Source organism: Eufriesea mexicana, unplaced genomic scaffold (genome assembly GCF_001483705.2).
Source record: "Eufriesea mexicana isolate 0111107269 unplaced genomic scaffold, ASM148370v2 scaffold474474821, whole genome shotgun sequence".
NCBI lineage: Eukaryota > Metazoa > Arthropoda > Insecta > Hymenoptera > Apidae > Eufriesea > Eufriesea mexicana.
In genome coordinates, this window is record NW_016907964.1 from 643612 (window position 1) to 669571 (window position 25960).

General features: G+C 42.4%; 1 protein-coding gene across 1 annotated transcript in view; it reads left to right on the top strand.

The window, feature by feature from the left end:
- Positions 1-25960, top strand: part of toy (paired box 6 protein twin of eyeless) — a 50442-nt gene that overhangs the window by 15981 nt on the left and 8501 nt on the right. Inside the window, exons 4-6 of the mRNA XM_017901402.1 lie at positions 6025-6301; positions 15353-15517; positions 16680-16762. Of these exons, the coding sequence (XP_017756891.1) occupies positions 6025-6301; positions 15353-15517; positions 16680-16762 (525 nt within the window). The remainder of the gene's footprint in view (positions 1-6024; positions 6302-15352; positions 15518-16679; positions 16763-25960) is intronic.

Below are 25960 nucleotides of genomic sequence, written 5' to 3' on the forward strand. Positions count from 1 at the left end.
AAAATTTCGAATATAGCCTTGGAAATGTTTGATCACATTTAAGAGGCCTCATAAATACCCTAATTTTAATCATATAGCGTCGTATCATGTATAAAACTAGAACAGGATAGCTAACAAATGGAGAAACCAAAACTGAAAAATTTCCAAGATTTAAGAAACAGAATCAGAAGTATCATTAAAAAGTCATTACATAAAAGAGTCACTAGATGAACTGAACTAAATTATCCTAAGATTTATAGGAAACAAAATTTCGAATATAGCCTTGGAAATGTTTGATCACATTTAAGAGGCCTCATAAATACCCTAATTTTAATCATATAGCGTCGTATCATGTATAAAACTAGAACAGGATAGCTAACAAATGGAGAAACCAAAACTGAAAAATTTCCAAGATTTAAGAAACAGAATCAGAAGTATCATTAAAAAATCATTATATAAAAGAGTCACTAGATGAACTGACAAAAACACCAATATTGCATAGAAAACCTAATCAAAACTTCAAAAGTAATCGTATAAGAGTACCACAGTTTTAATAGATAGAAAATAAAACATCCTTGTACATCCATTCCGAGTACCCAAATTCTAATCATCCTACGAATCCTAAATCCCAACTTCACTTCGCAACACGCTTCTCTCCCGGACTCAGAACTCTCCACTTGGAAACACCTCGACAAGTCTATCGACAGCCACTGCACCGGTGTACGCCTCTAAACGCAAGAGCATTCCATCCACTGCTGGCAATTAGCAAATGACTATTCCTCTGACAGCGCGAGCGAAAGAAAAGCGCAATGACTCCGCGGGAGTCGCGTCCCGGGCACTGGGAAGGGGAATCCCCGGGATGCTCATTCGCTTAGACACGGAGTTGCTTTGTACGGTGGCGGTTTATCAGGGTGCGCAGCCGGTCGGTACTTACCCGTCGGATCTGGCCACTCGACCCTAATCAAAGTCTCGTCAATACGATCGCCTGGGTGGGGTAATCGGTCCATTACGCGGACCCGACTATTGTCCGGTCCCCGTCTCCCCAAGAATCCCGCGTCCGTCTTCCAAACATCCTCTCCACCCTCGCGAGCATCGATATTCCACGGGCCTTCGCCGCGACCCCCAGGAGCAACCCCGAGCCCATGTCCCGGCGTGAGGAGTGCTCGCAAGATCCGAGGTCTCTCGTCGAACCGAACCGATTCCCTCGACCACCCCTGCGATTCCGGGTGTCTGTCAGGAATACCGAAGGGGATGGCACGCGTACGAGTCGTTATCCGCCGGCTCGTGAAGGAACCACTCGCTTTTGCTGCTTCTCTGCGCACACAGGAACCAACCCGGAGGTGGGTGATCAATCAACGTGCCTACGCGCATACAGAGGCCGCTGTGCACGATGCTTATCTGCTAACTGTCTTCGACAAGAAACCAGGCTCCATCCAAACGTTTCTGCTTTTAACACGGGGTCGTTATAATGATCACACGGGTCCCTGGTCTAGTAGGCAGACAGCGCCGGGGCAAAGAACGGGTGGCAGGATTGTCTCTGTCGTAGCTTTGGATCGTTGTTAACAAAGAAAGCTCGATCGCGACGGTCTTCTTCTCTATTCTGATCGGGTTCTGCGCTCTTTCGAGCTTCCATGCTGATCTTAGCGATCTCGTTGAGATAGCGTTTCAGAGAGGATCGGGGAGAATGCTCCAAGCTGATCTAGAGATAGTCTGTTTCGTATCCGGGTAGTGCTAGGATGTTTTCGAGCAATGGTGCATAGGTGGAAAATTATTTGGAGGAGTGTGTAGTTTTATCTCGAATAGCACCCAAACTACTAACAGCTTCGACTCCTCTGAACGGATTTCGAGATTCGCCAAACATTTACCTAAACTTATTTCCTGCTCTTAATCGTAACCAGCATCTTCTCTCTGTCTATTATGAACAGACTCTGTACCAACAATGCGTAGATCATAATACAAAACATAACCTCTGAGGTATGTTGACACTACACAGCCTTAACCTCTTGCGCTAAAACAGCGAGCCTAATTTATCTCTAGCTTCCTATGCTAAATTCTTCTCATTCGGAATTTTGTAATGCTTGATATCGATATTTACCCTAACTGTGCATCTGCCAATGGTAGTCCACGCGCACGTCACCGACCACGTCCGAAATTGACGCTAACTAGGAAATTCGTGAAAATATGATCCTTACTCGTGGATGAATGATGACGATCATTCGGCGGCATCTTCGATCGGTCAGCCGATGGAGCGATGACGACGACGATTGTCTCGGAACGACGTTAACGGTAATGATAGCAATGACGATGATGGTAGTGGTAGCTGTTGGTTGTTGCGGTGGGTACATATCGTCCGCGGCAATGGGGTGCGACGGGGTTAGTCGCCGACGAGCGGATGGAAGCGGGTAGAATCAGGGTGAATGGGATCAGTTAAGCGTGTTGCACAATTATTCGTGTCCGGTCGCGCGTGTAATGGTCTGCATCGGTGCTGCGGCTGTTGTGCGGCGAGAGCCGAGTGGAGCGGAGCGTAGAACAGCCAGGTTGCTTGGTTTGATGATGGAAAGCCTAGGCTAGCTGGCTGCCGGCTCTGCCTCTCTCTCCTACGCTCTGCGCAGCTAGTCTGGAAACGTCCTTTCCGTCCTCTCTCGCGGCCATTATTCCGCAGGATTGAGACGAATCTTGCGATACGAACTTTCCACGCTGTCTAACCCACCACCCCCGCCCGCTGCATTGATTCCGGTTAAGGAACACGCCGCTCCTTGCCTCGCGTTACACCGAGTTTCCCTTGTTTCCAACTGGTCCACGTGTTTCCGCAATTTCCTAAGAAACCGTGTAACCGCGTTGCGTCCGGCGTGTAGAAGATTCGCCGTTTCACCCTTTATTTTCTAGCCAATCGAGAGTCTAGGGCTGCGACAGATGTTGGCATGTTGGGAATTCATTTCGGGGATCTTTGGTTCAGGTTGACAGCGTGCGTGAGAATTTTGAATCGAAACTCTTATCGAATAAAAATTGGGTTCTTCTTTGATTTCGGAATTTTATGGAAATTTGATGATTACTAAATAATTTCTCGTATTGTCCGACATTCCATTCCATAGTCAGTGACGAAGACTCAGTGTTTTATCTTCATGATAGACTTCCCATTGATGTATAATATAAAGTTAGGCTTGTGACATCGTAGAATTCGTCATAATGGTAGAAAAATGTCACACCTAGCGTGTGACAGAACGGACCAAGCGTCATCCGAATACCCCTACCGCAAAAGCCTAACAAAAATCTCAACATTCCCCCACCATGCACGGAAGACCAAGATCCCGTTCGAATATTCTGCATCCCTGGCACACACACCCTTCATTCCTGCCGATTAAACGCCCCTCGTTTCATGTTACATATCGGCGTATTATTTACATGTCACTTAGAGATTCGATTGCCATCGTGCGCGTTAAGCATGTTCCGCTTATCACAAAGCTTAAGGTTACTCGAGGATAGGAGGCGCTCACTCGACATCGATCCCGGCAAACAAAAAGCTCGATTGAATTTATCGGCTTTTATTCGACGTAATAACGCGAGGCCCCCACACTCCAGCGTTCTTGACCCGGACCAGGCCTCTGGTACGTACGCAGAGCACTCGAGGCAACAACGTCGTTGGCACCCGACGCCATACAGCCATTATTTCGTGCAGGTCTTAAGTCGAGCCACGCGAGAAGGATCGGCTTTTGCTCCCTCTCTCTCTCTCTCTCCCTCTCTCATCGAACCTTTCAGCGAGAGGCCAGTAATTAAGAAGCTCCGCTCGATATCCTCCATCCACATCCACGGCTCCAGCAGTTGGGCTGTGTGCTCGACTCGCTGCTTGCTTGCTTGCTTGCTTGCACCGCCGACGAGTCGATGTTTTCGGCCGGGATGAGGTTCGCCTCGGCGCGCCGCGGAGTGGGGGAAGGCTGAGCGCGCGTAGAACACCGGGACTATTATGTGCGAGTCGAGAGCACAAGGCTCGCCCCCGTGGCTCGTTATAACTTTAGAGTTAGCCAGTGGTTCGGCCGCGGTGCAAGGTGAAGAAGACTGCCGCTACCACCGCGCTCTGGTTAGGGGAGCGAAGAGCCATGGAAACCGTTTTATGTAATAATAATTGGATGGCGGTGTCCTTTCATCTGCTAGTCTCTCCCTCGGCGTGAAGGTCGGGCAAAGGGAAGGGAGGGGGCGGTGGCGAGGGGCGCTGAACGAGAGACAACCGATGTAACTATGGAAATGATTGTCGCGAGCAAAGAAGCAGATGAAACTTTCAAAAGTCTCTACCATTTTGTCTCTTTTCTCCCTGTTTCTCGCGTCGGGTCGGGTGCTTCGCCAACATTTTTCCGCGATCGTCGGATAGTAATTAAGCCACCGTTGCGGTTCCAATTTCGGCTAATTGGTGGAATCATTGGGACCTGGACGACACGGATGATTCGAGGTTCTGGGGTGACCGGAGTGGGGCTGAGATTTTTAGATTTTTGTCAATCGGGGTGGGTTGCATCGAGAGACAAAATTTTTGGTTTTATTTTGAGATGGGGATATTTAGAAGAAATTTCTGGCGGATTTTGCGTGGAATAGAGTAGGGTTGAATTTCATAGTCGGTAGGCACTGAAGCAGTAATTCACTGTATTGAGCTAACGTTAACGACGTTTGTCACTTTTGTCCACCTACAATCGCAAAAAGATAATTCTACCGATATTTCTTGAATTCTTTTTAATTTTTTAATTTGTAACCATAGGTTGAAGTCCCGTTCCTATAAAATCAAAAAAAGGGAAGATTCGGAGTAATTTCAAGTTATTTTAAGAGAGAATAATAACTGATTATGCTAACGAATGCAGGGGTTTGAAGACACGAATAATTCCCTCGATAATAATTATCTTTGCTGGTTAATCAGTTTTAAATCAATTATCATTACATCGTTCAAACCGTTTTCAACTTCGACGACCAATTATACCGCTAACCCATTCATCTTCCAATAACGATGGATCCCTGCCAAAAAATCTCCTGCACCATCGGCACGAAGCAATTTTCTAAAATCTAACCACCGTTCGACAAACCAAAAACCAATCACCGTGTCGCTCAACTTACAACAAACAAACTCTTTCCATCTCCTACTACCCATTTACATTCTACTAAAGATTCATCCTTGCCAAACACACCTCTGTACCGATCCACGCGCTACACTCTTCCAAAATCTATCACTGCTCGGTGAACCGAGAACCAATTACCACGTAACTTACAACGAATAAACTTCTTTCTATTCTCGAATAAACAATCCTTCGCAGTAACGATTTTCAACTGTACGGAGAGATGTTCTGTAAAGGGTTCTGTGACATGGTCAAAATTTTGGAGGCCAAAATTTTTGATACAGGTTGATATAGTGCGCTCTTGTGGTAGTTGGAAACAACTAAAATTCGAAAACAAGGCATTAATTACTATTAACTCCTTGCACTATTTTCACGAGTCTGACTCGTGATGAAAATTTTAGGCCAAACTTGAATATCACGAGTCTGACTCGTGATCGACATTTCAGGCCGAACATGAATATCTCGAGTCTTACTCGTGGTCTTAATCTCGGGCCAAGTATGAGTATCTCGAATGGGCTCGCGGGTTTGGTTAGGTTAGGTTTTTCCGAGTTCCATTTTTTCTGAGTTACAGCGTAGTGCAAGAGGTTAAAACCGATGAAACCATGTCCCCAAATCCAAATTTTCCAATCTATATCCAATCACGAGCTAAATAATTAAGTTATCGCCGTAGTTGTAATGCACACCTAAAGCTAACCAAAGAAAAAGACCATAATAGCCATAAAAAGTTCAAAGTGGAGCCCACGCAACCCACGTGACTTCAACCCATCAGCTTCCCTAGACCATGACGTAAACAAAGTTAAAGTTAAAAATCACTGATGTACGCCAAAGGTCAGGAATCAGGAAGCAATTCCCATGACACGCACCAGGTTACCATAGACTCGACCTTCTTCGGTGAACTCTTCCCAACTGTCGCAGTTTTCTGCTAATTTTTTAACGATTAGTCTGTCATTTGCAGGTGTCGTCCATCAACAGGGTGCTGAGGAACCTGGCCTCGCAGAAGGAGCAACAGGCGGCGGCAGTGCAGGCGCATCAGGGTGCTGAGAGCGTGTACGATAAGCTTCGGATGTTCAATGGGCAGGCTGCAGGTTGGCCACCGGCTTGGTATTCCGCTACGCCCTCTCATCATCCCCTGGCCACGGGAATTCCGACGGCGGCGACCCCTGGCTCTGGCCAGTCGCTGCTACCCGGCAGCCAGCTTCACGGTCGCGACGATTCCCTGCTCAAACGAAGCGGTGAGTCCCAATTATACGTTAATTGCTAAGTGTCACGCGCCTGGCACCCATGCGTAGCATGGCAGACACTCGTCCCGCCCTCTGTCGTCGACCAACGTCGTTAGCCGTGATCGTTCATTGTCGCCACTGCGATTGTGTCCGACGACAGTTCAGTTCACTCGTACGCCAGGGTTTTGGGATTCCCGACGATTCTCATGATGTAAGATTTCTTACACTGGGTAGCTTTTATCTGTTGGGATTTTGAGATCGCTGGAAGACGATCGATGTTTGTACAGATTCGTTGGTTTAGGTTAGGTTCGGTTGAAGGTTAGGTTAGAGTTGAGTGAAGTTGTTTCGCGAAGAGTGGGATGATTATTAGACTCGAATTTTAATTTTGCTACGAAATTAAGAGTAAAAAGGGAGACAGACTTGAAAGCAGGTAGAATTTGGACACGTTTTATTTAGTCTAAGTATTTGTGGATTCCGTGTTTGGTGATTTTGATACGTCGTATGAGATTGTTATCCTGTTGTTCATTTGTAAAAGAAAAATCACGTTGTGCATTATTCACGAGGTATCTAAAGACGCAATTAGATCACAAATTGCTAAGATTCCTTAGTGTAAAGATCTTCCAAATGAACATAAACCCTGTCATTTTGTCTAACATCCAACTGACACTTTTGAGACTCTATCTCTAACACGTCGTGATAAAACATCGAAGAAAGGAAGAAACAACTCTTCTCATCCATTACCCCAAGTATCTAATCACGCAATAACTCCTCGAATCCCCAAAATTCAGCGCCGAAAATCCTGTTCACTCGAGGCAAGCCTGAATCGAAGCTGTTTCGACAACTCCACCGCGCCTAAACGGAATTGTTACCATTCGAGGTGCACAGGCTTTGGGGTTCTTTCACGCGGTCGGGAAAAGCCATAGAATCAGACAAACGCCATAGGAATCCGTGAATGCCGTGAATGCTTGATCCACTTCTTGCTGGCGTGGACCGACAATGGTCTCTCGTGGCAAGGTGAAAGTCAAGGGAGCACCCTCGACGTATTATAATCTGCCCGTACGTGCAGACACCCCCCGTTCTTACGAACCTTCCACGGACCTTTGTGTCGCAAGGTTGTATTACGGTGGATGTAGTCGACCGGTTTCGGCATCGGAAGAAAGGGAATACCGGCGTCGTTGGATCGAAACGTCTCGCCTAATAGGATCACGTTAATCGGAGCCTGTGGTCCTGATCATGGTCGAAATTGCTCCACGGATGACGGTTTCGAATGTAACCGCGACTCGAGATAAGCAGATTACGGAAATTGTGCTAGTTCGACGGCTGAAGGCTGTTTTAATAATGGACGCCCGTGGACTGCGCGATTTGAAGCTATTACAGCGCCACTGTTAGGTCTGTCGCAGAAATGGCGGCTCTCAAACTTGCGGTAATGGCTGACATAGATTTTTAACCACTTGCGCTGGAAAGACGTGTCACGCACGTCGTAATGCTTTTGTCACAGAATCGCCAACCACGTGGTATACACGTCGTTAGGCAATTGTTACAGAAATTCTGGCACACGCGTTTTTGAATTTCTTACCACCGCAAATGATTAATATATGATGTAAAACGAATGATGTATGTAAGAAAGAACGAGTGGATCGAGTATGCTTGTTATAAACGAAGTGTGGAATAGATTGTGTATATTTATGTGATGTATGAAAGAAAAGAGAACAAATGAGAGAGTATTTGAATAGGTTAGTTACGATATATTAGGTTGTCCAGAAAGCCATTTCGTTTTCCTTTTATGAAAATGGAAGACGATTTTCTTATAGTGAATAAATATTTTATTTTTTTATACGAAATTATTTTCCGAACAATCTAATAGAATTGATCGAGGGCAAACTTGTGCACGAGTGATATGAGAAAGTGTAAACGTATTTAGTTATATTCCATTGATAATTTTTACCCCGAGTTATAATATATACGATTAACAAAACTCAAATTCCTATTTTCGAATATTTAACGAGCAGGATGAACATGATAAAACTATTCTTGGTCACGATATCCACAGCATGCCACTAAAATTTTGGAAATCAACCATAAATAAATATTTCTCCTTTTCTTTTTTTTTTTTGTAATGAAGTAATGATCGGAATTAAATCTAAATCTTTTAGCGTAGAACAATTTGATGATTGATATAGATATCCTAAGATAAGTATTATAATATAGTCGTTATATAAATTTTTGGTAATTTTCTTTTTGCTGATGTTATTTAAAATCGATGAACGACACTCATGAATCACATCAAGTTTGTAACTCGAACAGATTAGGCAGTATATATGCGTCACGTTACTTGTGTTCCTTGGCTGATCATACATAGGGTTTACTACTTAAAACTACCAATTCGTAATACGTACCATGATATCGTGTACATAAATAATAATAATCGAAGTATTATAATGAAAATAATTCGATATACCTAATTACGTTTCTATTTCGTCAAAAATTAACATAAATTTCACCAAAAGCAACTGCATATTTCTATCAAGTAAAAAAGGGAATTAGAAATCAATTACCTGGGTTACTCTGATAATTGTAGTACTAAAAGAAATTGTTGCGTTAATAATTAACAATAATAATTATTTGATTCTACTTCCATTTCGTTCAATTAGTTAAAGATCAGGTAAATCCTGAAAAATCCTATAACAGGGCTACTTAATAAAGGAATTCATAATTTTCCCAGCATGCATCTGGAAAATTATGAGAACGTCATCCATAGCTGGTTTCGGAGACCTCGTACAGATCGGACATGAAACCCCGGAGTTTTGATTTTTCGTACATACTATTTTTACGACGCATTCAACCCAAAACTTCACCGCGTCCGGTAATTACTTCGAGGACACTAACTTCCCAGTCCGTTCAACTTTCGACCGACTTTCATATCTCGTGAGCACTCGGATAAGTTTCCCGATAACCAAACGCAAAATTGTTTCCTGTTTGATCCTCGAGTCTTCGGCTTCCCTGCCAAGCACCTAGACCACCTTAACATCGCCACCCAACCACTCGATCACCAGTGAAAATCTCCGTGCCAACCACCCTACCGAAGACCCCTAAAGTCCAAACTGGCCAGCTCAGTGCAGGGGCTCCTCTTCGCGCGCTCATCCACCCGTACATCCCATACTCTTACCCATGCACACGGTCATGCGTCGTCACCTAGAAAATTACAGCCAACGATCCTGTCGTTACGCATCTCTGAAGAGGTGTTCGCGAGCAGGGCAGACTAGAAAGAGCATCCTAAAAAGGAAAGAAAATATTCCAGATAAGAATGTGCGAATTAGGATAAAGCTTGGTTAGGTTAGGTGCACGAGGTATCCCTCAAAGATGTGTATATGCTGTTCCAAAGGACATGCAAGAAGTAATTTTGATGGAAAACGCAGGTTTTTGTGTATTAGAAATTGTAAATATTGCTGAACAATGAAGACGCGTTGTTCTTTCGTGTAGCGCTGTATTTTTAATAACCCTGAACTGTCAACTGTCACGCTGTCTTTGTTCTTTTGTTGGCAACACTACTGCACAAATGACGCAAAATTCAAATCTTGTGGGAATTTTGGGACATGCCATCATAAAGGTAGCAGCTGATGATTTCTCATATACGAATATGAATAAAATGTAAAATATATGTGGTTTTTGAGGAAATCGAGTTTTAAGATTCACTGGGAATGAGAAATATATTCCATAATATTTTCCATATATTATTCCATATATTGTTTTAACAGAATGTTGCAGTTAACTCACTAGCGCCACCACGGTTCATATCTACAATAAATATTCTGTAAACATGGGTGGTACGTGTCGTTGGATTATTTTCTAATTTTACTGGTATAATCTTGATATTTTCTCGTTACTATATATATCTACCACGTCGTTTCGAATATTTCAAGTTAATGTAGAATTCCAAAAAAAAAAAAAATCATTCCACATTTTTCCAAATTTTTTGATGCTCACTTACACGCGTCTTTTAGAGACACCCTATATACGGTTGAGGGTGGCGGTATTTCGAATTGCCAGAAGGGTACGAGGGCCACGGAATGGCGAGGAGAGCCGAGGTAGCGGGCGAGAGATTTCGTAGGGTCGCGGTGGCGCGGGAGGTGGGGGCGGAGGAGGGTGGGGGGTTGTGCGATGCGCGAGAGATGAGCGAACGAGAAAGCGAGCAGCTGACGAGCGGACGATATATAGGTACACCTAGAAATACGTATATATGTATGTATATAGCGTAAGGGCAAATATATAGGTACACGTAGCGTGCGGAGGGACGGACACGGACAGAGGGAAAGGGAAATGGCAGGAAGGTATCGGTGGGAGGGATGGAAAGAGGCGAGGGTTCGGTGCGCGGAGGCGGAAAGTAATCGCGGCTCACCGGGAGCCGTCAACGTCGACGACGACGACTACGACAGCGACGACCAGAGAAGAGAGAACTCTGTATACGTACGCACCGACACGGGCTATGATCGAGCGAAGACTATGCGGACGCTTCTGCTCCTGTGCTATGGCTCCTGTAACCCCCTCCGCTCCGCTCTAGGTCGCTTTCCGGCTGTCTCTAGGAATCCCGAGAACGTTAGTCCGCGTCGTTCGTCGCGAAATCACTGGAACGATACTGGAACGGGACGGTCCTTAATTGGATCGCTCTCCTGGAGGCAACCGGCGGAAAGTTCGAATGCCGCTTGCCCCACTCCGCGGTATTCTCCCCTCCCCCGATGCCACGAATTTTCTTCCCATCGCGCGCGGCGCCACTTGCCGCTGTTAAATTAGCCGTGCGTTCTCTGCGCTGGTTAGCGAAGTCGGTGGCTAATGTTACTTCGGTTTTTTTCGTGTTTCTTCGGTCAACTTCGGTCAACTTCGGTCAACTTCAGTCAACTTCGGTCAACTTCGGTCAACTTCGGTCAGCTTCGGTTTTCAGTTGGTCCAAATGGCGCAGAACGTCTGAAACTGGCTTTGTCTCGTGAATATTCGATGTGCGTGTTTAAGATTTAGACAGTTCGAATGCTGATTTGTAATGTCTTCTCAGTGTGTATCTAAATGTATCGTATATGGATGATTGTGATTAAAGTGAGGCAGACAAAGCGAAGAATTATATCAGCAGAAGTTAATACGTGATCATTTTGACGGAGGTATGTTTCCAGTTACGCTGGTCAACGCGAATTTCAATCTGATTAACGTGAAGTAGACAAAAGGAAGAAGTATGTCAATAGAAGTTTATACATGATAATTTTGATAGAGGTATGTTTTCAATAACATTGTTGTAAATCTGTAAAATCCATTGGGTAATTCTTATCGAGATTACTTCGCTATGAATAATGTGTTCGAATAATGTGTTTTTTCAGAAGACACGATTTTTGGACAAAATGAAGTATTGCATAGAAAATAAGAACGCTAGGAAGTTCATTCTTGTTTTAAAAGTTAGGTGAGAATATTCCGAATTTATCAGGGTGTATAATTATAATCATTTGTATTTTTGAATAATTATAATTGGTCGTTAAAATCCAGAAATAAGCCGCCGAGCTTACTTTCTACGCATTTTTCTTGCAATTTTATAAAAGCTCTTTATCTGACACGAATGGGCTATACAGTCCCGTATTCTGTAGGCGTTTCTGAAGAAGAAACTATGAAACAGAATTGTCGAAATAATTTTCAATTTCATTAAATTGAGAAAATATTCGTCGGTGACGCGTATACGGGATTTTACCGCCACGCAGCCATTGCTCGCGCCTTTAGCCACGGCAGTGCCGTATCTATGTAATCCCAGTGCCAAGTGCAATGGAGCTAACATAATAATATACTAAAGAAAAAATACAATTTTGTTATAAAATTTCGGCAAATTGACAAAGTTCAAAGGGAACGTTGGAAATTTACAAGAAATACGAAATATCTTAAACTTTGTGCGTAGCTCTTAGCTTCGTATCGTTTTCCAAAAGTTATTCTTTGAAAAACGATACCAATTACCAGGTCCCACCACGTGGAGGTGGCTACGCATCGAGACCCGACATGCGTCCTAGTGACGCAGCCTACTGGTGCTATCCGTATCAAAGATAGCCTAATCTAACTTGGAGCGAATTAAATTAAAGCGACTCTACTGACACTTTATTATATTTCGTGTCTTACAAAAGGGGTTCCGGTTCGGTATACTGAAACTCTACTGTCGCAACGCTAAGATATTTCCAAGTTCCCATAAAAATAGGGAATGAAATATCAAACACGCGAGCTAATAGAAAATCGCGACGCGCCCGAACGAGTTCGCGATTATTCGAAAGACCGACTAGCCTAGGCGATGTACTCCCGTGTACAGAGATAACTTCATACCTCGGCACCCTCCCGATCGGGCCTAGCTCAATTCCAGTCACTGTCGCACTCGCCAAGACTTACACGTGGACCAAGGATAGTCCCTGAACCAATGAAACTTCTAGTGTCAACGCGAGGGCCCTGCTGGGCGGTTGCCGGCCAAGACAGACACTTCGCATCCCAGCCACACGGGGTAGAACTTAATCATCCCTGTGGTCTAACCGTAGATGGTACTAGTCCGTCAGCCAGCATGTGCCCGAGCCCCAGTCGCGTACGACTTAGGCAGCGGACCGCCCCGTCGAGGTCAGAAGACGCACTGATCCGAGGGGGTCACCCTGGAACCCGATGCATGACGAGATTGACAGTGACTGGAAATGAGTGTCGGAGACGAGTCGTGAGGATGACTTACGAAGCATGTACTTATCGAGTACACGAGAGCACGTCGCGTAGGCTAGTCGGTACTTACGAACGATCGCGATTATCGCGAGAACAATTATGTTCTATTTGCTAAACGAGGGGGATAAGAAAATGATAGAGAATTTATAAATTTCGCTCCAAGTTAGGTAGCTTACCTTTGTACAGATAGCGCGCACATGATACTTAGTCTATGGATCTATCTTATGATTACTTAAAAGTAAACGCACGCATCGTTCATTGATGTGTCGCAAACAGAATCTTGAGAAACCTAAAAGCTAAAACAGAATATATTATTGTTAATATGTAGCTGAAAGGAAAGGGATTAGTACGAGGAAACCATCAAGGTTAATAACCAAATGGAACGAGCAAGCCAACGACGAGACCTGAGCAACATAACTACGAGACAGAAACATTCCAACGGTGAGATATAAACATACCAACGAGGAAGCGCTCGAGTATTATACGAAATACTCGAACGCTCTAACGAAAACAAATCGAACGGAAGTCGTAAGATTTGTGAAAGGAAAGATTTAGCCAACGATGAGACATAAGTAAACCAACGACGAAGCATTCGAATATTGTACGAAATACTCGAATGTTGAAACAAAGAGACAAATAGAATGAAAGAAATAAAATCTGGAAGAAGAAAGATAATTAGAACCTGAAACAAAAAATAATTAGTACCTGAAAGAAGAAATTATAGTTAAATTATTTAAGAGAGTGGACAATGGCCACTGAATAGCCATTGATCTAGCCAACGATGATATACAAATAAACCAACGACGAAGCATTCGCATATTGTACAAAATACTCGAATGCACAAACAATAAAACCTAGAATAAAAGAAATAGAATCTGAAAGAAGAAAGATAATTAAAACCTGAAACAAAGAATAATTAGTACCTGAAAGAAAGAATTATTATTAAATTATTTAAGAGGTTGGGGTGTGGGTGTAGTGTACAGTGGCTATCGACTAGCCAAAGGTCTAGTCAACGACCACCGATAACTACAACCTCACTTTCGGAACCCCTTCCCCACCGAAAAAATATTAACGCGTCACTCCCGAAGTCGAACCGACAACTGACTTTTGCTGCGTCGCGTCGCTCCTTATATAGCCGCCGATCGGCTAAGTCCCCCCCCACCTCTATCCGGAATTTTCAAACTTCACCGATTCCATTATTTATTATTTTTCCTCTTTAATAGCCAATAATTTATTAATGTTTTTATTAATATTATTAGTTTACATCGTGAACTATTTGTTAATATCAATATTAATTTGTTGTTAACAATCAGTGTAATAATTTATGAACTTTTTGTAATTACTATGTACTTTGAATGCAAGTGCATACATAATAAATTGAAGTAACAGCCAATAATTTATTAACTTTTTTACGTTTCTAATAATTTACGTTATTAACAATTTGTTATTAATAATAAATTTGATAATTTACACATTTTTTATATACTATTTTCACTTTTATAGGATAAATTTCTATGATACGTATATGAGTGTTAAAATGTTGTTAATTCCTCTGTATTTTTGGCTAAAATGAAGTATTACATAAAAAGTAAAAACATTAGAAGATTCATTTTCATCTTAAAAATTGTGCGAGAGTTTATTTTTTAACAATTTTATTTTTAAAGGTTATTCGTTTTTATGTATCGAATAACAAAAATGTTTCAAGCTACAAATTAGTTAACGAAATTCCTTATAATTTTGCAATTAGTATAAAAAAGTACATGAAAACATATACATGTTATGCATAAAAATAATGAGATCCAGTTGACGATGTTGGTGTCGATTACTCGTGACGACGGCCCTGATGAAGCTAAATGCCAGAACAATGGCTGCGTGGCCTACGGGTTCTGGATATATACTTTACAGTCCTGTCAATATTCAAGATCATCCTAATATGTTCCCGCTGGTTTGTTCTTAAGAAAAGTCTATAGAATACGCTACAGTCTACTATAGGATTTTCTTAGAATATTATACTGTTTTAGTTTAAGTGAGGGTTTGAAAAGAAATTTTAACTAATTATGCAATATTAAATTTCGTGATACTTTTCTGTAATTTTTTATTTTGCGAAATTGTAGTGGTCATAAGTTTCCAATCTTTTAACAAAGATTCTGCTTCACTTGAAATTTGCAATTTAAATTTTGCGAATTGTTTATTTTCGGAAAATTTAAATTCAAAGTTCTTGTGAAAAATAAAATTAAAATCGAGTCTTTCACGTTATTCAGGGTATATTACTCGTTGATGGTTACTTCGATAATAGTTTGTAGACTCATTGAGCTAGTTAAGTAAAGTAGAAATGTCCCTGTTTGTTTCCAGACACGGGATCTTTATTGTCTCATCAGCAAGAAACTACGTCAGATGGCAATTCGGAGCACAACTCATCCGGCGACGAAGATTCGCAGGTTCGACTGAGGCTAAAACGGAAGTTGCAGCGTAACCGAACATCCTTTTCCAACGAACAGATTGACAGTCTCGAGAAAGGTTAGTGAACGTCGTTGAATCGAATTTATTAACAAAGCGTTTAACCTCTTAACGGCCATTTTGAAAAATTTCCGATATCTCAGTTTCGAGTATGGTTTATATCTTAAATACAAAATTGAACTTCATTAATTTTAATATTATTCTTTATTCAATGTTTAATCGAACAGATTGCATTAAAAGAATTTTCATTTTGTGCATGTATTGAAGGACTATAACGTACACAAATAATCGCGATCACACGAAATTAGTAATAAAAAGGGTCCAAAAGGAACGTTAATACTTTAAAAAAATCCTCCTTGAAACGAAAAATTCTACCGGGTACTGTTAATTTAAAAAACAAACGAACGCATGCATCGTAATAATAATACGAAACACTCCGTCCTAAATAAAGCTGTCAAAAATAAATGAGTTACTTCCGCAACTAACGTAAATTACTAACCTCACTCGGAAACGTATAAGAGTACAAATTTGTAATTCAAACATCTCCATATCGAATGCGAGTACGGGCGTTAAGGGGTTGAAAGCAGCTACATCGTGTTCACTCTTCCCTCTTTTAATCATTGAAAATCCACCCACAATTACGACGGTTGAAAAAAAAATACAATAAAAAATGCATGCATCTTCAATCCCGTGTCTCTGCGCCGTAACAAACGCCGTGCCCCCTCCCCACGAGCGACGAAAGCTCCATTTTCGTTCAGCCGGTAATAACGATATAAACGTCGAACGATCGCGTGCGCTGTAGTGTATATTCCGTCCGTTCCGCGGCGATGCATGCATATTCAGAGACGGCCGAGGTAAATTACTGCTTTCCTCGAATATATCGGCCTTCCTCTCCCAGCAGGAGCAGCACGACTGCTTTAATTGGATCCGCGGCCATTCAAGTCGCGCTGCGTTCGAGTATCGTCGATAATTATCCTTTTAATCTTGTCTCGCGGTGAATCGAAATTATGCGCGATTAATATAAAATTGCATGTGCACGCGCTTATACGCGACCGCCGTACACGTGGACACGGAATGTATAAAAATATACCTATAGATAAATCTATATTACGTGTACACATATATACGCGCTACGCGCAGCGAGTATAGCGCGAAACACGCCAGCCATCTAACGGAGGCACGTTTAATAACGAGCACTTGTTGCAAACTGGTTTCGTTTTAGAATTCGAGCGGACACATTACCCGGACGTGTTTGCACGGGAGCGTCTCGCCGAGAAGATTGGATTGCCTGAGGCACGTATCCAGGTGAGTGTGAATGTGCGAATGCGGCGTGTGCTTCCTCTTTCTCGTTCGCTCCACCCACCGACTTTTTCTCCCTTCCTCTCTCTTCTCTTTTTCCTTTTCCTCCTTCGCTTTTTCCTCGTCCCGTCTCCCTTTCTCTATTTCTTATCTCTTTCGTCCCCGTTCCACGCGTTCTTTCGCTCGTGCTTCCACCCCCGCCTCGTTCCTCGTCCCGTCCGCGGCGAACTACCTCTCCCACCACCCCCCTCCCTCCGTCACGGACCATGTCTTCCCGTCCTAGCCGCTGTCGCCGGTAGAGGGCGACTGTTAAGTGCGACGACGCCCTTTCATTAAACGCTTTAAACGCGTGACCACCAACGCGCGGGAACGTTAAACACCTCCGGCGGCGAATCTGCCAGGCCACCCGGGGGATTTCGTCTTTATGTCGACCTCTTCTTCTCGGCCCTTTTACGCGTGTCTTTACACGATCCGAATATCCGTGTTTCATCTCTATATTAGGTTTATTCAGAATTTAACGCTAACCACGTGGGATTCTTTCTCTCTTATAATTGTTCTTAAAAATCCTGCGCACTCTCTGCGAAATAAAATTGTAAATTTTATTTTATCCCCAGAATGGTGGATCTTTTATGCTGTTACATTATCGACGTATATTTTCTATTTCTATTTGCGTTTTTTGAAATTATTAACCATAACTTGTAGGATATCAAGGAATTGGGAAAATTGTTTATTTCATGTTCTCCCCTTATGTACTTTTTTTATTTGATCAAACTATGCGAGGCTCTTATCTTCTCAACATGGTCCTTGAAAATTATAGATTAGGTAATTAACCACTGTTCGTAATGATTTTGACAAAAGCATGTCTCATGTCATGCCCAAAACGGGGTTTACTAAAATTTCGTCCCCAACCACTAACTCCCCTATTTTTCTCAAAGTTACCAGATTATAGGTTAGGTGACTAACCACTGTTCGTAACGATTTCCCAAAAGACAAGCCTCTTATCAAACCCCATAAAAGGGGGTTTATTAAAAATTCGTCACTACCCCGTAGTTTCTCCATTTTTCTCAAAGTTACCATCACAAATCATAAGTATTTGTCACGAAAAATGTCAAACACGACACTCGTCGAACGAAGCCAGCCCCAAAGTGTCCAATCCCCGCTCCCAAAACGAAAAACCGAAGAGAAAAGAACGAAGTGCCATTTTCTCTCTCTCGTCGATCGCGGCCTGTCCATCGCGTTGGTAATTCGCGTATCGGGTGCGTGTAGAGGAGTGCAGATGGAGAAAGAGAGTGGGAGAGAGTGGAAGCGAGCGAGAGTGTATCGTAATTAATTAATATAACATCGTTGCTCGAGCTGTGGGGTGACGCACGGTTATACGAGCTAATATGTACGCAGCCTTATCGAACATTGTTTGGCCGCGCCGTGCCGCTGGCTCGGCCTGTGTTCGACCCTCTTGCTATCCGGCCGGCCTCCCTCACCTGGCCCGACGATAGGGGGTGGTGAAGTGGCCGGCGGGCTTTCGCGTCGGTGGTAGTAACCGGGCGCTGAGCGTTATGTGGACGTACAAACAGTGCAAGACCATGTTGACGCATGTTTTCAAGCCTCGTTGGCTGGTATTGATCTTGCTAAGTGCAGGAAACCGGGAGTGCCGGTGCGAGAGGCAAAGGCACAGAGTGAGAGAGAGAGAGAGAGAGAGGAGAGAGAGGGACTGAGAGACCGGGAGGGTGGAAGGTAGAGAAACAGAAGAGCAGAGGAAGAGAGAGAGAGAGACGGGACAGCGGAGAGACGAAGGGAGAGAGATAAAGCGATGGACAGTTGGAGAGATAAAGAAAGAAGAGATGAATGGGAGGAGAAAGAGTGGACAGATAGAGGACGAAAGAGTGAACGAAGGATGCAGATGTGGAGGAAGAGCTAAATGGATGGAGAAAGAGACGCAGGAAGAAGGGACAAATGGAAAGAGGGTGAAAGGGTTGCAGCATGGACTCCGATGAACAAACGGTACCCGTAGACCCTGAGGAGAGAAGGCAGAGCATGGGACTGGCCGACACGGCCGTGAACGCATGGGCTACGAAACGCCAGGCCGCACGCGGCATATCCCTAGCAAGCCGTGAGGGATCCGGCACAGACGGCCTAAGAGGGTTCGAACGCAACCATGGCAACGTCGCGTCCCCAGGGAGGTTGCCCTCTGATTGGTTGTTCCTCGCTTTTCCACCTATACCTTGGATACTCGCACGAGTTTCGCCACGCCGCGCAACACCGCCACCGCCGCCACTGCCCGATTATCATCTATGGCGCTGCCCAGAGAGAGGAGAATCCCTCATGTGACGCCGCGATGGCCGAAGTGGGCTCGTGCGGCCCGTTCAGCCTTCGCGAGTGCCATCTACCGGCAGGGAAGATGGATAGAAAGTTCTGTCCAGGGGAATCCTTGCTCAGGCTTCACCGATGTAGCGTTGAAAGCTAGATGTCGAAGGATGTCGAAAGATGTTAGAGGATATCAGAGACTGTTTCCTGGATTTCTCGTTTCTCGTTCTAGAACGGCCATTTTCGATTTGTAGAATGATATTTTAGAGGGTTTAAGGGAGAGTTTCTTGGGAATGCAGTCATAATTTTCGTTAGATATATGGTGATCGATGCTTTGAAAACTTTTGGAGTTGTCATCGTACGCTTGAACAGTTGTTTAATGATTCTCACCCATGTCTTCTGAGACTCTTCGCTCTTCTTTTCTAGTCTACTGCGACTGATTATTCGATTGGTTACAATAGATTTAGCATTAAACGATTATAACGCAAAATTTTTGAAATTGACTGTACTTAACTATCTAGTAGTTAGGAATACGTAGATTTTTGTCTATAGACTGTTAAATAAAAAATGCTAGGGACTCTTAGTTGCAACTGATATCTTCCTAATGTGCCACAGTAATTAGTTTGTCTTCCATAACACGCAAAACTTTGAAAATCGCTTCTACTTTGGTTGGAGAAGCATTCGAAGGATAGCTTTTCAGAAAATTTCGGTAATTCTAAAATTGATATATTATTCCGAAATTTTTATATCCTCTAGTTGTATGGGAAAAAATTAGGTCTAGTGGGTGTCATTCCTTTTTGCCTTTCAGAAAGAGTCTTCTCGAATCGTAGAGTTGTAGAAACTTTTCTCGAGTTGGTTCAAGGTACCTTCTCGAGAGGGAGGTATCCCTTGTAATTGATCAAGAAAGTGATACAAGACCGGTCTGAAAGTTCCCCTTTCTTCGGTTAACTTCCCTGAAATGTGAAAGTAACTTTCGAAAATTTCACTGCCGGGGAACCTTCGTGATTCCTGCAGGAGGCACATCCTTCTGCGAGTGATCGATAGTTCGGGATGAAGAGAATCCGGAGAACTTTCTTCTCCCTTGCGCGATCTCGAACTTTAAGATCATCGTGAATTTTCGGATCTCGAAACTTTGTCGCGGAAAACCGCGGCGAAAAATATTTTTGAAGCAGCGTCTCTCACGGCTGATCGATAAAGTTCCGCGGACTCGACCGTTTTCGTCCTGTCCCGAAAATATCCGCAGGAATATCTCCTCGCGTGTCTCGGAGTTCGATCAAGAAAGTTTTCTCCCAGTTGCTACGCTTGTCTCCAACCTTCTTTCGAATTCCATTTCTGTGAAATCCTTCCACGGGAACAATACTGAAGGAAATATCGACTTTCTCGATTGTTAACTGATTATCTCGTTTCATTAATTCGAAACGCGGTATTAAAAGAATTAAAGGAGCAAAGATAGGTTAGGTTAGGATAGGTGATATGCGGAAAATAAATATATTCATTGAAGGAGCAGGGTTTCACGGAAAATAAGTATATTCAGGTTTACTTTGTTCTACAGAAAATAAGTATATTCAGGTTTTCTTTGTTCCACGGAAAATAAGTGTATTCAGGTTTTCTCTGTTTCCCACAGTTTTACAGTTTCAAACTGTATAACAGATCGATTGTATTTTATTTAAGACGAGAAGATAAACAGGTAATATGGTATAGAAAAAGTTACCAGAAAGAATGTATTTATAACTAAATAATCACTAAATTTACCATGACCGGTTAAAAGACCCGTGGATTGGAAAAATGGAGGAAGAAGAATTTAGCAAAAATGGGAGAGGAGGAAGTATCGAAAAATTCATAACACGTATATGAAAATAAAAATCGAAATGTCAAATGACCAGAGTGATAACACAAAATACAGAATTTATGATCGAGAATTTAAAACCGATTACTTTGGCTGTGGTGTGGTTTAAGACCACATAAATTTGTCTGCACTCGATAATTCTCGAATTTCAATAATCCACCGATATTGTACCAAAAAAGCAAAAACCGAAGATAGTAAAAAAATTCGAAAATGTATTTCAAACAACCGTTTTTAACTCCACAGAAAACAGATGCACCTAAATTTCCCCTATCTCTGATAACATCCCCAAACTTTCATAACCTAAAAACGTTATCAAAAAGAAAAGTAACAAGCATCGAAAAATATACCATGGCAAAAGGAAAAAGCTCGTGAAAATTCTCGCTGTATCCACATAAAATGGCTGCACGTAAATCTCTCTTCCATTTCCAATAGTTCTACAACCTCGATAACCTGAAAAAAGTTACCAAACAGAAGTTACTAGGAAATAGTAACAAGTGCTAATAAACGAAAGGAGAATATAGGATGGTTTAAGAAAAAGCTGTCGAGCATCCTTCCATTTTGTGCAGCAACGACGCGCACAGAGGGAGCCGTGGAAGTTTCGTGGGACCATCTTAAAATTCGCGTGCGACGCCATCTTCTAAACATTGCCAATCAAAGTAGAAGGTCTGCCGCGAGGGACGGGAGCGATGTACCCGGTTCGTGGAATTCCGAATGGATCGATTCAAACGAGTTTTCGGGACGCGGTAGGACGAGTTTACGAGGAACGACGGTATTGGGCGAAAGGAGTTCGCTGCGGGCGAATGGTGGATATTTGCTGGTGGCCCGCTAGAACACGATTTGCCACGTCGCTGCCGCCGCGAAATTTATTCTTTTTTTTTTTTTCTACCTCCTCTCCTTTTTCCCATTTTTTTTTTTATTTCGTTCGATGTGGGGTCGCCGAGTGCGCGAGATCAAGTTTTTCGCGACGAACAAATTCATTTCGAATTTCCTCGCTCGGTGTTAATAATACCGTCGGAAGAGACGTGGCACGCTTGGCTGCGCCGGTAGCCATTTTGGGAACTAAGTTTCGTGGAAATTTCTCGTATCTACGCAGTCTCGATTGATTTATGTCTGTCTTTGCTTTTCTCTGGTATTTTCCGGTCTTTGATGATTCACTATTCGAACTAACCCTTTGCACTCGAGGGTACAAGGCAATTCTGAAGACCGATTTTAATTGATACATTACATTTAAGGTAATACAACGATGCGTGAGTTATCGAATTATAATTTGTATACTTTTTATTTATTATTTTAAGAAGTATCGTCCGCTTGTAGCAGATAATATTTGAATTTCTGGTTATCTGTGACGAGCATATAGCAAAGGGTTAATATTAATCTACAGTTAATCCAAAGCTTCTGTATTTGAATATAGGAAATTTCGGATAGTGGTATACTATTATTTCTGGACATTTATTAGTTTATTTAGTTGGAAATTTGGATGTAGGTATGGAATATTTGTTGATATTTTTATAAAAGATAAATGCTCGGAAGATATTAAATTATAATTGTAACCTTCGATATCTCTATATCTATTACTCTTAATGAAACATGAAATAACTGCCACGAGGAAAAACGAATGTTTCGCTATTTGGAAATTCCTACGATTAAACGGTCGTATTTGCCTATTAATTCGAATACTCGAGATTCCAGTATATTCACAGCTATTTCTTTCGCGTAATTCAAGTTCTCGTATTACTATGTAAATTTGACGCGGGAAAATTGAAACAGAGTACCCTCGAACTTAAATTCTGTATATTACTGTTTAGCTGGATGATCAAATTTGCACACAATCCCAAAAAATTATCAGACTATTCCATTTAATAAAATGCTCCGATGTATATAATAGATATTCGACATACGAGTTCACGAGGTATGTTGTCATATTATTCAACAATAATAGAAAAAGTCAGGATAAAAATTAAAAGTCAATCTATCATTTCTCCAGCTAAAGATCACATGATAACAGAGAAAACTTTGGACATCCTACGATCTTCATTGGATTTTATATGACAAATTGACAGTCTTCCATTAAAAGAATAATTTAATTTGAAAGAAAAAGATATCGAATTACCCAATTTTATGACAATAACGAGGATAAAACTGAAAACACGTTTAACCCTGTCACGTCGAAATCACATGTTTCCTTCAGGACGCCACGAGAGTGCACCGCTAGATGCAAGATTTGTTCTAATATATTTTTGATCTTCTGATAAAAATTTTTAATCGTTCAATGGGGCACTTTTTATTTCAAAGTATCTTCTAATTAGTGGTTATATTCAAAATGCACTAACTGTCAATTTTCATTCAATGTTCAATGTAATTCAAGTAAGTAGTTCAAGCGCTCCGGTCACTAATGACCACGGTGGGCGTCACAGGAAAAACCGTGGCGATCATATATAATCAACGTGGCAGTCAAAGTGTTAACACGAGAGCTATTAACCCTTTGCACTTGACTCTCAGTCGCCATTTGTTTTAATGTTTCGAAGCTTAAGAAACGAATACGAGGGAATGAGTGTAGACAATAGATTAGAAGTAAGTAAACGTGAAATATTTAGTTAAACGAATGAAAATTATTGTCTCCGAACCTAACCTAACTCGCATCTTCACTCGATCGATCTTCACCCTCGATCTTCGCTTCGATCTTCGCTGGTGCAACACACGGTATCCACGGTCGAGGTAAATCGTTACCCCCACTCCTCTGTTTCCTCGTTACCGTTTATTTTTTTTCACCAATAGCCCGAATGAATGCGTACAAATTAGCGTCAGGATCATGGGCTGCAGGGGGTTGGAGCGGGAGGGGTGGTGTAGGAGTAGGAGGAGGAAAAATAATAACGCCCCTCGCCAGTCTGGCTTATTGTTAGCGTCCTCGGTGGCGCATGGTAATTGAGAAAGTTGCGCTCATTGTTGGCAATCGAATTTTTATATCGTTATTCTCATTATCGCGCGAACGTTTAAGCGGGCTGTTCGCGAACGGAATAGCCGACGTAGCAATTGTCGGCTATTAATAAAAAGCGCGCTCTCGTTGCGAATTCGAAGGGAGAGAAAGAGAGAGAGAGAGAGAGACATGTTCGTTGCGTTTTTTCATCCACCCCCGCACCCGCCTCTTGCAAATGAGCCGAGCAATCGAGGCGTTTCATAATTTAACAATTCCGGCTTGGTTCCATTTTTTCCATCCCTTCACTCCTCTTTCGTTTCGTTATTTTATTTATTTACCTATTTTCGCTGTGTACTCGAGAGTTCTCTTTTCCCGATTATGCGATAAATGTATCATTTTATATCTCTTTCCGCGCGTCTATGTATGTGCGTATACGGGTAGTCTAATGAAAGTTACTGATAGTCAGTGGGCAAGAATGTTGAAATGGATGACGGGAAGAAGTGGTGTGTCCAAAAAGGAGAATTTTAGCTCCTGGTGTCTCCTAGTTCCCCAGATATCAACCCATTCCCGAACAGCATGGGAAGGTATATAAGACGGTTTTCCGTTTAACTCACTAGCGCCGCCACGGCTCGTATCTCCAACAAGTACAGCACAAGTATCGTATATACGAATTATTTTCAAATTTTACCGATAAAATCTTGCAGTTTTCTTCTTGTCACGCGTGTCATGATGTTTTCACGATGACGTTAACGCAAATGTCGTTAAATTTATCCTCTGCTACGAGAAACGACCTTCTCAAGTAGTACATCATCCATATACCACTAAAAAATTTTCGACTTTCATTTATCCACACTGCTTCATAATCGTTTAACTATTAAAATTATGTATTATACATATCTGCAGACAAAATAAATCGTTTCGTTTCTTCCTTTTATATATAGATACGCGTGTGTACGTATACGTACATGCGTGAAGGAACGATGAAAGTATCAGAGGGAAGAAATTACGATGTAATCCGTGCTTGCACCGCGAATGGTCGAGGGTAGGAGAAGCGGGAAATCGACATATCGAAGGGAATCCTCTTATCGCGACGAGGTATCTTCGAAATCAGAGGAAATCCGTGGAAGCGCGACAAAGAACTTAAGCTCCGATTTGTTGCTCGAGATTACCAGTTATTATGGCCATCTGCAACGCTTGCGCGCTCGTCGCAAGATGTCCGTCATAGGCGTCGCAATACGCGTGGCATACCAAGGATCATCGTCGAGATTCCTCTGGTCGAATATTATTTTCTCCTGTAACAGTGGATTCATACTCGGAACAATAATTTACAACAGATAATTGATGTATGCATGAAGTTTGTACGGTTTGTTTGGTAATTCGCGGAGAATGTACTGTACAACTTGGTCCCGATTGTTGATGTTAGAGCAAATGTATGTACGAGGTGAATCAATTAACTGCTTGTTGGCAATTAAGGGTTGAAGTTTGCGAATGGCCCGAGTCTTCGGTAATGTTTCCCCGTACTTTCTCGAGTGCACAGCTTATTAACTCTGCGGGTTGGAGTTGTGCGTCTTGAAACAACTGTAGTGTGTACTCGGTTAAACGTGTTTAGAATGTACGACAAAGACAAATTCCAAGACGAATTTCTAATTTTTAGGAATTTTATTTATTTTTTTTGGGGGGGGGGTATTCCTAATACTTCGAATTTAAACGAAGTATTGTATAATTTATACAATAGCGCGTTATTGGAATTAATTTCGATTAATTAAAACCTGTAGTATTTCCGAAACTTCGAAATTCGTTTACAAAAAACGTGTTTGAATTTTCAAAATGAAAATTGGAAGATTAAGTATATTATATTGAAAAAAAATATTCGCTTCTTTCCCCTTTCCACGCCTTATTCTTATCTCCGCCATCTTGTATTTCTCGTTTAACCGTATCGAGTCTCGAAGAACCTAACCTCCGTCCGAAAACGCGTGAGGTCTAGAGCTAAAAGTAAACCGCGGGAAACATTCATACAGCATGGTTGCACGAGACGAAAGGGCAGACTGCAGCAGTGAGCAGAGACTAACTGAATTTTCCTTCCGACAACTGCTCAATCGCAATTAACAAACTGCGCGAGAGTCTGGTGCAAACTCGACTGCGC